The following is a 14,144-nucleotide window of genomic DNA, read 5'->3' as shown; positions in this document are numbered from 1 at the left end:
AGAAAAATAATCTATGATGATAGTTCATTATCCATTAATATATGTTCTAAATGCCTGAACTATGCTTTCTGAAGCTTTGCCTCCCTCATTTCAGTGCACAACACATGCTACCCACACAGTTTTCCTGACTGCATTCAACATTTTTATTAATCCAGTCCTTTCCTCACTGAAAAGCATGATCTGAAGTCCACTAGAAAAAAAATTCACATTAAAACAAAAAATGACATGAACTTCAATGGGCTTTGGATCAAATTCTTATTCTTTCACGTAATTACAGAAAACGGTAATTCTGTTTTGCAGCAACTTTCGAAGTTTAGAGTAGTTTTTCTGGCAGACTCACTCTGAATCACACAGAGCAAGAAACTAATCCTATGACTAGTGCTCTGGTTTATAGAAGCATATGAATTGCTAACTACAACTTGCATATCCACTGCCATTCTTCTTACTCTCCTGAATCTGACTTTAGATTTAATAAATATCAGTGCATCATGTGAAGTATCTCTGATTTGATAAAACAACAAAGTTTTATTTTACTGAAAATATTCCAACTATATATATTATCTTTAATTTCTTCCCTGCCATGAATTCACTATTCCTCATTCATTCACTGACTCAATTCTCTACTTTTCCATCTTCTATCACAGCCTCTCTTCTGATATGTGGAAATGACAAACAAAAATAAAGCACAGTAAAAGTTGAAAGGAAGGAAACCTTGAAGATCCTTTTCTATATTTCTGCTTGGAAGCACAGTAACTTCCATCCCAACCACACAAGAAAGCCAGCTACATTTCCTTTTTTCTCAAGTGCCTTCTCCCTTTTTCAGCTAACAGGATCAGAATGGCTGTGGGCATGGCAGTCCTGCCTAAAGCACCAACTCACTTTGCCTCAGAAGACACGAAATGACAGATTCCCCTTCCATATCAATACACATGCAGCCTATATTAACATATAATTGAGTGCACCCCTATATCCAATGGAATATTTCACTTCTGTTTTCTACATAAGACCTTTATTTGAGGTTCAGTAGCTACTTTAGGAAGAACCAGAACAGAGTAACTAGTCCTAAAGCTAAGCAGAACTGATTCAGTCACTAAGCCATAGATCGTAGGTGATGTCAGGATATCTAAGCCATATACCGCCATAATAAAATCAGACCATCCCACCTATACCATAATCAGCCATGCCATTTCACCCCATCAGATGTTTGTCTAATCTGTTCTTGAAGTCCTCCGATACTGGAAACACCAAAATTTTACCAAACTACCTTTTCCAATGCTTAACTTGATTTTGATCGAGTTTTTCCTAATATTTAACCTGAATTTCGCTCACTGTCAACTTAAACCTGTTAGTACTATCACAGACATGAAAAAAAGAATAGTTTCTTCCTCTCTGTGGTAGCTTTTACACAGCTGAAGATTGGTATCTTCCCCGTTGATTCATCCTATATATTTGTACCTGTGCATTTGTTCATCATCCTGTATTTGTGCATACAGTATTTCTATTCAAGTGTTCTACATCATACTCATGCCTTTGGAATAGCAGTCTATTTGTTTTCAGATCATACCTTTGATTTGTCAAGATCAATCTTAATCGTAACCATCTCTTCCAGCATACTTGATATTCCTCTGACCTGCTACTTTGTACAAATTTGGTATGTTCTTTTTCACCATATATTACTGTAAATACTGAACGGTACTGGATCCAAAAGAGATTCTTCCAGAACTCACTGTGTACGTTCTTTCAGCTTTACTGTGAAGTACTGGCAATTGCTATCTCAGAACTGTTCTCCAATCAGTTTTCCACCAACTATAATATTTTCATATACATTATATTTTTCTAATATGCTTACGGAAACGTGAAGTGAAACTGTTTAAAAAACTTTAATGAAGTCAAGACATATGCGTAACTACTAGACCTCTATCAGCAATGCCTGTTACCTTATTATAGTGGAAATCAGACCAATTCAACAATTTGCTTATAATACATGCTAGTTATTTACCACATTGTTTGACAATTTGTTCCAGGTTTTTTTTTTTCCTCTGAGAACTAATATTAAGTTGATGGGTCTACAACTCTTTTCCTTCTGAAAAGAAAGGTACTACGTATTCCCAGTCTCTTAATACATCACTTAACCTCTAAAAATTTTCATAGATAGCCACTAATCATTTCATCAACCAGCTCTCTAACTAGTATGACATTCCTAAAGTGAGGAAGATCTGAAATACTGAACTGTTTTACCTATTTCCTTATCCAAAGCTGAGGTCCCTCTCCTCTGACATCAGTACACTTCTTGTCTTTTTAAAGTATATTCCATCCTCCCTCAACAGCTTATGGGAAAGGTTTATCTGCACACTTCAAAGAAATTTAACTTCACAGCTTCTGGTTTTGACACAAAGTACACGCACTTGATGGACATCTCTTTGTGGTCTGGGTAATAACCAAAGCTTTTTACAAGACTTGATTTCAGTAGCAAACCACTGTAATACCTGTTTTTAAATACTATCTCTTCCCATAGCAAAATCATACCGTTTCATTTCTTCTCACACCCCCAATGTTAGGTTGATTTTTTCTTTCTTTAAAATTTTTATGAGTTTTTTTTTTTTTTACAAATACTCTTTGCAATAGCTATTACGTCCTACAATTTCACTGTCTTGAAACTTTCCCAAGACAACCTACTTCAGTTACAGCTGATGCAAAGATATTCCTGTAAGCTCCACAGTTATAGATTCATCATCATAACCTTTTTCTCCAATATATATATAATGAAGTTGTATATTTTTTTAAAAACATGGGTTATCTTCTTTTCAAAATTATAATAGTAAAATACTCCTATATATCAGACTTTAATGCACCTTTCTGAAACAGAAACTGTACCAAAATCTTAACAACATTATTTTGTACTTTTTATATATATGTAATCTTTCATTTGAGGATTTCTCACTTCAAAGCAATGAGTATTACATCCATTCAACACATAATGACTTAAAATAACTATAAACACGTTAAATGGCAAGTACAGCAATAAACACTATAAAATATATTACTGCACCTCTTTTATTATTTGAAATTTTGTGTGAACTTCTTCCTCAAAGCCTCTTATCTTAGCCAAAGCTGCTTCATGTCTAAAAAGCAGTCCTTCTCGCTCAGTTAGAAAACATTCTCTTTTCTGGAGTTGCAGAGCATATTCCTGCTGTGCTGAATTTTCTTGCTGTATCAAGAAGATAATATTGAAATGGCTTTAAAAACCATGAAATTATCACAATTTACACTGAATTTGAATGTTTCCCGCAGATGTGCTTAGTTTTTGGTAAAATTATACAGAATGTTACAAAATGACTCACTAATAAAAGTATTCTAATGGCCATCTACTTTCAGCTTCCCCACACATTAACCCAAACAACTTTGATAGGCACTGGAGTTGCCTGGCTTCCCAAAATACACTACATGGTTGTTCAATCTAGATGATTAAACTTAGGCTCTTGCTTCTGAAAGTTCTGGATAATGCTACTAACTGTAACACAGACTAGAGTCTGAAGCAGCTATCTGCCCTGAACACTAGATTACTAAACTGGTTCTTCAATTAGTGGGAAGCATCTCTGGAAAAGTGGTGGAGAAGAGAGGGACACAGAGTTAATTTTATCTTGTATGGTGCAAGCAGTCTTGGCAGGCAACTTAGCAGAAGCACAAAAGCTATTACAGAATAAAGCTGATGTAGCATACAGGAGGTTCTTCAGTTAGTGGCCTAGGCCTGCCAGGAAGTAAACTGTTGAGACTCTCCACTAGTAGAGAAGGAAAGATAAGGCAGAAGGGGGGGCTTCGCAGGAGGCCAATAAGGCAAACACTCTTAAACTCCCAGAATCAGGAGAATAGTATCAGACACTCTCTGGAGAGGCAGCAGTTGCAGGTGTTCCCTTGCATATCCTCACTGTTTCACAAGACACTCCTCTTGGATGCAACAGTGCTGTGTTCAAATGCCCTCAAGCTGAGAAAGTATCTTAGCTCCTGATCTAACCACTATGCAAGTCAAAGCACTACTATCAAACCAGTGAACTCACACTCTCCAAGTGATATGGGTAAGAACTTAAACTAGTCTGCTCTAAAAGTTTTGGTAGAGTTCATGTCTCCTCACCTACCCTGAATTACATGGGAACTCCAGGGCCTGGTTCCCATGTTCTCCAGGCCGTGGAGCATTTACACAACATACAGAACCCTGGCTGTAGAGATGCAAAGACTGCTGTGATTGAAAACACACCACTTCAGATCAGCAGATCCTTTCAGGACTTGAGTAATGCTTAGAGCAGGATGTCTGAAACATTTTCAGACTTGTCACTTGAAGTCCAAAGTCCTTGAGTAGATGGTCCCCAAATCCTATAGTTCTCCTTCTCTAACCATAGGAGAATGTATCATTAACCAGAACACTACAGCATCACAGTATTAATGAGCCTCTGTAATAACTTCATTGTTAGTGAAAACCCCCATATATTCAACAATACAAATAGTAAAAAAGGGATAAAAATTAGGGGAAGAGGCAAATGATGACAATGATTTAGCACATTAATAATTTCTGAATTCTCTGCCAAAAATGAGAAGCTCTGTAACATTACTCAACAAAATTTTTAAGACTGTTCTAGGTCTCACCTGGAGCTTTTGATGTATGACAAATAATTCATCATATATCTGATTGATGTGAGGTGGTATTAAGCCTTGACTACTGCTTGTTTGAGTTTCAGTCCCATTTACAGTCTTCCTTATCAAGCCATTGGTAGTATTCTGGTCACTACATGTTTGTGTATTTGCAGCCAAATAGGATGGTAAGGTGTCATCTACAGAAGGAAAACACATTTTACATTAAATATATAGTCTTAGATAAATAACTAAATGATTGTTTTTCCAAAACAGTGAAAACACATTTTTGGCATTTAGAGTGACCAGTATAGACTGAGAGGTATCAAAATAAAGAATTAATCTAAGTATCTCCTGAGGAGTTACGGAGAATTGCTCAAAGCTGCTTTCCATGACTTGTTCAAATCAATCAATGAATGAAGTTTTATAAATAAAACCATGGCTTCAATTTCAAAATAGAAGTCCCATAGATATCAGTATGAAATCTGAGCACAAACTGAATCACAATGTAACCAAAATCTCCTATCAGTTTTGTCACAACCCCAGGCAAGTGATTACTTGTTCACTAGACCGTGGCCTGATATTAAGCTAACTGAACAGGATATGAGAAACTACTGGACACAAAATAAGAAACTGCTGGACAAATAACAATGTAAGGAGCTGATGAAAGTTGAAGATAGTACAGAAGGATTTCACAAATAGTTAAATGGCCAAAATTCACAGATAACTAAAGGGGAGTTTTGGGACCTTTTGGGAAATAAAATCTTTAAAGGCCAACAGTACCTAGGTAACCTTACCAATAATACCATCTAAGGCCAAGACTACCTAGGTAACAGTATCAGAAATACAAATTTGGGTTTGGATATAGCAAAACTCAGACCAATGGGGAAAAAGTAATTAGAGATGGGTTGTTTATTTGGCAGGTGATTGGAGAAGGGAGTAGGAGGGAAAAGGGCAGTGAGAAGGAACATCAAGGAATAGGAAAGACAAGACAACTAAGCAAGTGATGTAACCAGAGCTGACTGGTGGTAAGTATGGTGGTAGCATTGGTGTGCACTGGAGCAGGACAATAAACCGAACATATTCTGCCTCACAATGAATCTGCTCTGGGGCAGGAGGATCAGGAGAGGGAGCGGGTCGCCTTCTCTTGCTAGCAAGAGAACATTCAGGACAGAACATTCTGGTATCCTGTCTGTGCCCACTCCAGGCCTGGCAGCACTGGCATCTTCCTAACATATTGACAATTTTTTTTCAGTATTTTAACTAATTCTCGAGGAAGACAACAACGGAAAAAAAAAGTAAAGAAATGCAAGAAGGGCATTTCTGAGAGATTCTGATATGAGGAGCAATTATTATCTTCCAATTATGATGCCTTATGAGTTTAACTAAAATAATGCCACATAGATCACAACAGAAACACAAAAAAGGGAAAAGAAACCAGAAGTAGTAGTCATACCTGAAACAAATGTGTGTGGTATTTATCAGAATTCTGTATCTATTTTACCTTTGATCCCAAATACTGTAAACTGCATTTTCCCTGGTGCAATTCAATTTTTTTTTTAACTCAAAGTTCTAATTTTTATAGAAAATGCAACCAAAGCAGTGCTTAAACTCTCTCCAATCACTTGATACATCTCTTGGTGAGAGTCCATTATAGTTCCCATTCAGCTGTTCTATCTAATTTCTGAACTTCTTTTTAGCCTTTTAGGGGCTGGTTTGCTGGCTCTTCATACATTTCCAGATCTTCTTTCTAAATAATTCAGCAACATTCTTCTAAACCTAAAACTCTCCGCATGAGGTAGATCTGCACTGATTCACAAAGTCACAAACTCTTCCAATTGCAGCAAAAATTTCAAATGTTTGCAGTGAATTAATTCCAGTTGGTCACTACTAGAGCCTTCCAGATAGAGTTTACTGAGCTAACTCAATGATAACCTTCTTTCACCACTCAGTGACAGTTTATGATCCTTAAAATGCCAATTTTATTCAGTTGTAATGTTTGTTAATGCAGCTAGCTACTTTTAAAAAGAATCCACTTCCTAATTCACATCATACAGAACTGATGGCCATGTGACTTTAACAGTTGATTTTTCTGATGAAAAAGTGTCTCAGTATTGCACAAAATGTCTGGATCTCCTAAACTAAGTCCAGAGGAGCAACTCATGCTTACTTGAGAAGTTAAATCTCCAAATTAAAATATATTTTAGCTGATTACTATATTTATAAACTGAATAGAAAAACATTTACTACAACTTCAAATCAAATGTTACATATTGCACAGTTATAAAAGAAAATTTAAAACTGTTAATATTTGTTACCTGTTTCCATATACATAGCTGTATTTTGAACTGCATCAGTTCCAGAGCTGTCAATGATCTTTTCCTCTCCTTCTAGCTCACTTAAATCACCAAAACAATCTTGCTCATCATCAAAGCTAAAAAAACCAAAGAATAAAAATTTGAAATTACTCACCCCCTTTCTAACATACTACAGATATGCATTGAGAAAAGATCTGTATAAAAATTTAAGCATTGGTCAATCTAAGATTTGAATATGTGACTGAAAACAAACAGCAGAATTAAATGATTTAGATGAAACACATTATTATTCTCAAGATTTTAACCACAACAATTAGTGATATTGACAACTTGATAGTATTAACAATAAACAGCATTTTCATGCTGTAAATGCACGTATATGCCATTAAAACCAACACTCTTTTCTCACCACCACTCACCAAAAGCCAGGATAGCTAAAAAACACACAAGCTTTTCTTTCATTATTTTAATACTTGCTGTAAAGTAGCCTCAGAAAGGGTTTTTTTTGGCTTTTGGAATCAAATTCTCTCTAAAAATAAACTTAAAGCCATTCATTAGCCTAAGTTGCTTGCTTTCCTCCTAGATTAGTTTATATCACTAAATTATAATCCCTGTATTGAAAAGGGCATGAGAATATTTCTCATCAAAATCAGCTTTTATACTTCCTACATAGGTCACAAACAGCTTTTTACTTAACAAGAAAGCAGAAATCTTAAAACAACTTCTGAATGTATGCCTTGCTTGGGGATCAGCCTTAAAATACTAATGTATTAAGAGTTTACTCATGGTTTATTTAGATTTGGAAAGACAATAAATAATATAGGACTGGTGAAGAGGAAGCAGTTCTTACCAATCCAAGTTTTTAAAATCTTGTAGAAAATCATTAAAAGATCTGATGCTGTTCCTTCTTCCACTTTGGGTAAATTCTGACTGCAAAGAACAACTGGAAAGTGAAATAGTTGTATTTTCCAGCAAGCTGTCCATGTGACCTATGAAATATATAAAACAGGAATGATTTTATTTTGCATTTGAGAAGTTGACTTTGAAAATCTTACAACAGCTTACTAGAAATGCTTGCCATGTAAACATGTAGGTTTAAGAACACAAAAAAGTACTGAAGTAGTTAACAAATGAGCTGCTTCTTCAGGAAGAATTATTTATAGTTGAAAACTGTTCTGACAGTTTAAAAAAAAATTAGCTGATTCTTACATTCAACATTCTGTATTGCCTAGTTCTTCTTATAAATTTAATTCTATTACCAAAAACTTACTGTTAACAACAGAAATAACATTACTTGATTTTCTATATATCAATCCAACCATCAATTTTCACACAACTTTTTGGGACCACACTAACTGCGATTTCTTTATTCCTTCCATATTTGACTGAAATGGGGTTAAAAAAATTTTCCAGGGAAACGAGGAGGGAAAGCTGGTCAGACAGACCAGCATGATTACTTGCATAAGCCTGATTTCTACAGAAAATGAAAACAAATACAGCTGAAAACATCATTAGTTTTCAGATCAGATTTGTCTTTCTTAAGTTTTAAAGCCTGCATTCATATGCTAATTTATGTCAGCAAAGTCTGACAACACATTGTTTTACCTTGCTATCCACGCATATTAGCAAGATGCATTTCTCAAGAAGCCCAAAGGTATTCTAGATATTAAACATGCATCTTTACATTAAAGGCAAATATATACAGTAAGATGATGTGGACTGCTATCAATTATTTCAAACAAGGCTTAAACAGAAACAGGTTGGGAACGAATGTTAACATTCCCAGGCTGGCTCCCAGATTTCCCAAACTCCAGTTCAAGAATTTCTACCTATTTAAAGTATGTCATGAGAAAATACAAAACTAGTTAAAATAAATTTAGGAATGATAAACTTTAACTAAAGATTTTCCCCGAAAAAGACATCCAAACACTCTTTTTTCGTGTTACCTTTGTATGCTATGGAGCTTCCACTTCTGGTATGCAAGACACCTGAAAGACAATCCTAAAAGAAAGCACAAAAATTTTTTCCCTGAAATTTGTAACCATATTACAATGCATGTTACAACTTGCTGGTTTAGCACTTACAATGCCTTGTTAGAGAACTCTTATTACAAACTATTTACTCTGCAAAGGGAAGTTTTTTTTTAATATATATACGTAAATGGCCCTCATAATAACACAAGCAGTAAGGAAATGAAAACAACCTCAATAAACTAATCAAACTATGTCCCCCAAGGTCTAACAATGATATACTGACAGTGTTATTTATATGATAAAATAGTTGAGAGACCCTAAGAAATTATTATGAACCAGGTCACAATAAGGAAGGGCATAACAGTAGGATATTTGGTAGTCACAAAACAGCTCTGTCTATCCTTATGTCTAGGCTTTGTATGTCAGTTTCCTGCTCTACTTTTTCCTATTAACGTATAATTACATACCAAAAAACTGAATGAGAGAAGTACTACGCTGCACGCAAAATCAATTAAACGTACTTTGGAAAAAATCAGAATTAAAGCAACTTTTGTGATCTCCATTGTGCTCCACTGCATCTCTGCTACACTCTAAATGATCAACTATTTTATTTCTGTGTACTTAAATAGAGCTTCATAATAAATTTACAAAAAGCACGAAACAAATCTAGCATTTCCTTTCTTCCAAGCATTAGAACTTAGAGTCTTAATAACAGTATTTTAGAGATCACTTTTGAAAATTATTTCTTAGATTACTTTTTAAAATTCAATTCTGTAATTTAAAGGAGAAAATTCCCCAGGAACAACATAGCATTAAGAGCAGCACAAATGCTACCTGAGTTATACTAAAAGGCAACAGACAAATAATTTTGGAGGGAAAAAGAACAGACACATCCAGCTGCTAAAGAACTCAAATCCTCACCTCATCTTTGGGAGAGTTCTTTGTCCTATATAGTGCTTATAAAAATGATGAGATATGAGGTCAAACTTTTAAGAAAAAGGGGAGGCCTGAGCCTTTTTTTGCATTTATTTGACGCTTCCCAAGACCAATTTAAAACCCCAGGTGAATTATGCATCTAGCCCAATTCCAACTTTATGCCTCTCCCAATTTCTGGCAGCTCACGGGTATTTTCACAACAGGCTACTTTCCAAGCTTGAATGCTTATTGTCTGTTATTATTTAGGCACACTAAATGCATTTGTCCCATGAAATACAAATGTGAGATAGCATCTGTAAACAATTTATCTCAGTGAAAGACAGATTTCATAGGCAACAATAATTGCCTAGCAGTGAGCATTCATTCTACCAAACAACTTCAGGAACATTAACAGGTGGGGTCTTTGCTAATGGATTTTTAGCTGAATCAGTTCCCTGCTCCACTGTGCAGCTGAATCAACACTTAGGTCAGCACAAGTGATGGAAACAAGAGCCATGGTCCTTTAGTCCTTGCACCTCAAGATCGGTGGAATGAATCCTGCATTCTGCGGTGTAGAAAAATACAGCTTTACCTAGGCATGGGAACAGTACCCTGTCATGATTTACTACCTGATCACCCTGGCACTCTTATAGCAACCAAGGTGTTGAGTCTTCTCTGGTTGTGGTTTCCTGCTCCTTGGCAAGGGCCCTAACCACTAGGCTTTATCTAAGACACAAAAATTTCTAATAGATTTTAAATAAGATCGGCAGTTGCTGTAGCAAAGAAGGTATTAAAGAAATGAATTACTCATTTTTTGTGTTGTGTTTTTATACACGCCTAACATGCAACTTCTAAGAACTGCAAACTTCCAGGGGATTTTTCACTTCCAGCAGGAATGACTAACCAGCATTTCCACTGCAACACTGCCAGGGAGCAGGTGGCTTGGGGTAGGAGAAGAATGAACGCAGCCTTAAGCACTCAAGGTCTGTTTAAATCCCATTTTCGGCTCTCACCCTTAACGCGCGCATAACACCGCGGTGCCGGCAGGCAGCCCTGAGGCAGGCTGCTGGCTCTTGCGTTTTCACCACTAAGAGGAGGGAGAGGGGAGGCACCTCCACACGCCCGTCCTCGCCCCACCGTGCTCGGCGAAGGAAAGGGCCCACAGATCCAAGGCCGGCGTTCAGAGCTGGGGCCGGCGGACCTCGCCGCAAGCAACACTCCTCAGGAAAACCGCGGCGCTGCGCGACCGCGCCTGCCTCGGCCCACGTAGCATCACCAGAGGGGCTGGAAAGTCCGCCACCAAGGACGCTACCTCCAACACCGCCGCCCGCCTCCTGCTGCCACCGCGCACCCCTCGACCCCGCCTCACCGCCGCCGGCGCCCGCAGGTAGCGCCGCCGCAGACGCTCCACAGAGCAGCTCAGCTCCGCGCCCGCCATGGCGCCTCCCCCGCCTCGGCTCCCGCCCGCCAAACCGTCGCCTGCCCCGCGCCGCGCGCCTGCGCGCGCCCCCACCGCCCGCCGGCGGCCGTTGAGAGAGGGGCGGTGCCGGGCGGCGCGCACGCGCGCTGCTGCTCTCCGCCCGCACTGGCGGCGGTGTGGGCGGGAGGTCTCAGAATCGACTGTTTTCTTCCACAGCCCTTGGGCAGTGCTACCGGCACCTACAGCAGGGTTAGGGATCAGCCTTGCTCTCATGCTGTTTGAGGAGCAGGTCCCTACCCCAGCTTTACACAAAAAGTTACCTTCAGTATAAGCTCTCCTTCCATACTCAAAGCCTGACCATATCAAAATAACAATGAGTAAAAAAAAGTTCACATCACCCCTTACTCTTTTTTCTTCTCAAAAGAAGATATTAATAAGGGAGAGAGGTAAGACATTTGTCCAAACAAAACCCCATGGAAGTTAATGGCTAATAGCAAAATCTTTTCACAACTAACTTTGGTAGTGAAGTGATTGTCAGGGCTCAGGTGGTGTTTTTTGTTTTGTTGTTGTTTTTTTTTTTTGGGGGGGGGGGTGGTCATTGGTTATCCTTCAGGCAAGTTACTTCAATAGGGTAGCCCAGATCTACCTTACAGTATCCTTGTACAAGGGCTAGTGTTTTTTTTAATATTAGTACACATCCTACACTTCAGGACCATAACAGGGACTAACAGGGATTTTTTTTTACTTTCTTACTATGGTTACCAAGAGATAATACTGATGACTGTATATTTTAAAACATACTGAGCTAAAGTTGCATTCATAAAGCCAGCTTTAAGTTTTAACTGATATAAAGATGGAATATGCAAGTGAGCAGTAATAATAAAAGAAATTGCATACTCCTGACCAAATTTTATTCAAGTAAAATACAAATACCATGTTAGTTCACTCCCACGTTAAAACTGTATATATAAACCAAGTCTTCTGATATGACATGGAGATAGGAGCTGAGTTTTTGCCTGTGTTTCAAACTAATACCTACATGTTTGTGACAAGAGCTTGAGGGAAGCAGTACTCTTAGTATTCTTAAAACAAACAAATCAAAATACTTTAAGGTAGAGTACAGAAATTGCCCATTTCCAATTTAAGATCATACTGCCAAATCGTTTATTTTGAAAACCCCCGATAATCCCAGCACTGAGCTGCAAAGCAAAAAAAAACATTAAAAATCAAAACAATCATGCAATTTCACTATTTAGAGACATAACATTTTTAGAAGGGTAAGACAGCACAAGGTGTATGTACACTATGCTTACCCAGTTGTGTAACGAGGTCAGAAGAGTCTGCCACAGGAGACTGAACTATTAAGTGCACTGAGCAGACAACCAGGAGGAGATCCCTCTGTCACATTTGCAACAACGCATCATACTACAGTTTTTCCATACAACACTAAGTTCACTTCATGGTTTTCACTAAACTACAGCTAATCAAGTCATTTAAAATTATCTCCATGCACAAAGAAACAGTATTTCTCTGGCAAATCTCAACAACGAAATTGTGTTAAAGACTGAATGTTCACTAGATTTCAGATATTGAAATGCTATTCAGAGACTTCAAACAGCACAAAACATGTGCCAACTGCCTCAACTTTCTTTTTGCATACCAGCATAAAAAGGAATGTTTTCAAAGGCCTACAGTTTACTAACTAGCAGTTAGTACCTAGGATTTCCGTATTCAAAAATAAAAACTTATGAGCAGGAAGCCAAATTAGGCAAGTTTCCTACAAACTAAAGTGAAGACATGACAGTTACTTTAACAAGACTAAGATTTAATGTTTAAAATTTAACATTTAATACAAATATATCAGGATAACACAAGTACACCTGAAATATGCCAGTGTCTGAACTTTTATTTAACATGCAAAAAAAAAATCAATTACAACACAAAAAACAACTGTAAGCTGTAATTTTACATTTATACATCAGAAGTGTCCATTTTGAGAAGTTGAAATAATTAGTCTATAACATCTAAATACAGATTTATACCACTAGAACATCTGTATACTCAAAGCAATAATTCTATATTTGTCCACAGTCTGTAATGACAATTCTTCTGCTTACTAACCCTTTGGGAGAACCGAAAGATTCAATTTTTTTCACGACATCCATTCCATCTTTCACAAACCCAAATACAACATGTTTGAAGTCCAAGTGTTCTGCTTTTTTAAGTGTTATGAAGAATTGAGAGTTGTTTTTATCCCGCCCCCTATTTGCCATTGACAACAATCCAGGACCAGTGTGTTTCACTTCAAAATTCTCATCTTCAAAATCTCCTCCATAAATTGATCGTCCACCTGATCCATCATGGTTAGTAATATCACCTCCCTAAAAGAAAAACAAAAAACCCACATTAACACCATAAGCAAAGTTGTTGAAGCTGGGATACCTTATATTCAAGTAAATACAATACTTGTGAAAATTAAGAATGAATTTTACTTCTGTTTTTTCAAAGAAAAGTCTTTACTTCTGGAAGAATATAATCGTGCTGTTGGTTGATGTTTAGAGGCTTGTGAGTTAAAGCAGTAGAGTGGGAAATTTAACCCTAATACAGCAGGTTGTCTTCTCTTGTTCATTCAGAACACAGCATTTTATCTTCCTGCCCCACATGGTGGCCATTTCTCTAGGCCTGCCTTTCTTACTACCTGCTTGCCTCACTCAGCCCCGATAGCTGAGACCTGTAGTATCTTTTCAAGGACCTGTTCTTGTTTAGTCCCTGCAGGCACAAAATTGATCGCCTGAGGAAGGGTAAATTACCACTGATGAACAATTTCTTCTTTCTGTGCAGGCAGCAGCTTCTACCACATTCCTGGGCAGATACTCTGGAAGTAGCCTGTTCAGG

The 14,144-nt window shown here is 37.5% G+C and overlaps 2 protein-coding genes across 10 annotated transcripts in view; both read right to left on the bottom strand.

Annotated features, from left to right (window-relative positions):
- The window catches only part of CCDC138 (coiled-coil domain containing 138), a 38,558-nt gene extending 27,186 nt beyond the window's left edge, over positions 1–11,372 (bottom strand). Inside the window, exons 1-6 of one of the 7 annotated variants that reach the window (XM_026096993.2) lie at positions 11,199–11,372; positions 8,888–8,942; positions 7,792–7,930; positions 6,942–7,057; positions 4,639–4,823; positions 3,050–3,208 (exon numbers count right to left, since the gene is read on the bottom strand). In XM_026096993.2, the coding sequence (XP_025952778.2) occupies positions 3,050–3,208; positions 4,639–4,823; positions 6,942–7,057; positions 7,792–7,930; positions 8,888–8,942; positions 11,199–11,267 (723 nt within the window). In that variant the 5' untranslated portion in view covers positions 11,268–11,372. Of the gene's footprint in view, positions 1–3,049; positions 3,209–4,638; positions 4,824–6,941; positions 7,058–7,791; positions 7,931–8,887; positions 8,943–9,835; positions 10,112–10,733; positions 10,823–10,842; positions 11,109–11,198 lie in introns of those variants that run through there. The other 6 variants (XM_026096988.2, XM_026096986.2, XM_026096989.2 and 3 more) reach the window with 6 other exon arrangements.
- Positions 11,373–13,057: 1,685 nt separating this feature from the next.
- LOC112981363 (E3 SUMO-protein ligase RanBP2-like) overlaps positions 13,058–14,144 on the bottom strand; it is a 35,115-nt gene continuing 34,028 nt past the window's right edge. For all 3 annotated transcript variants that reach the window (XM_026096928.2, XM_026096929.2, XM_026096930.2), the window contains exon 29: positions 13,058–13,630. In XM_026096928.2, the coding sequence (XP_025952713.2) occupies positions 13,325–13,630 (306 nt within the window). In that variant the 3' untranslated portion in view covers positions 13,058–13,324. The remainder of the gene's footprint in view (positions 13,631–14,144) is intronic.

The sequence above is a fragment of the Dromaius novaehollandiae genome, chromosome 1, assembly GCF_036370855.1.
Source record: "Dromaius novaehollandiae isolate bDroNov1 chromosome 1, bDroNov1.hap1, whole genome shotgun sequence".
In the NCBI taxonomy this organism is placed as follows: domain Eukaryota; kingdom Metazoa; phylum Chordata; class Aves; order Casuariiformes; family Dromaiidae; genus Dromaius; species Dromaius novaehollandiae.
This window is presented reverse-complemented; position numbering and strand designations above follow the sequence as displayed.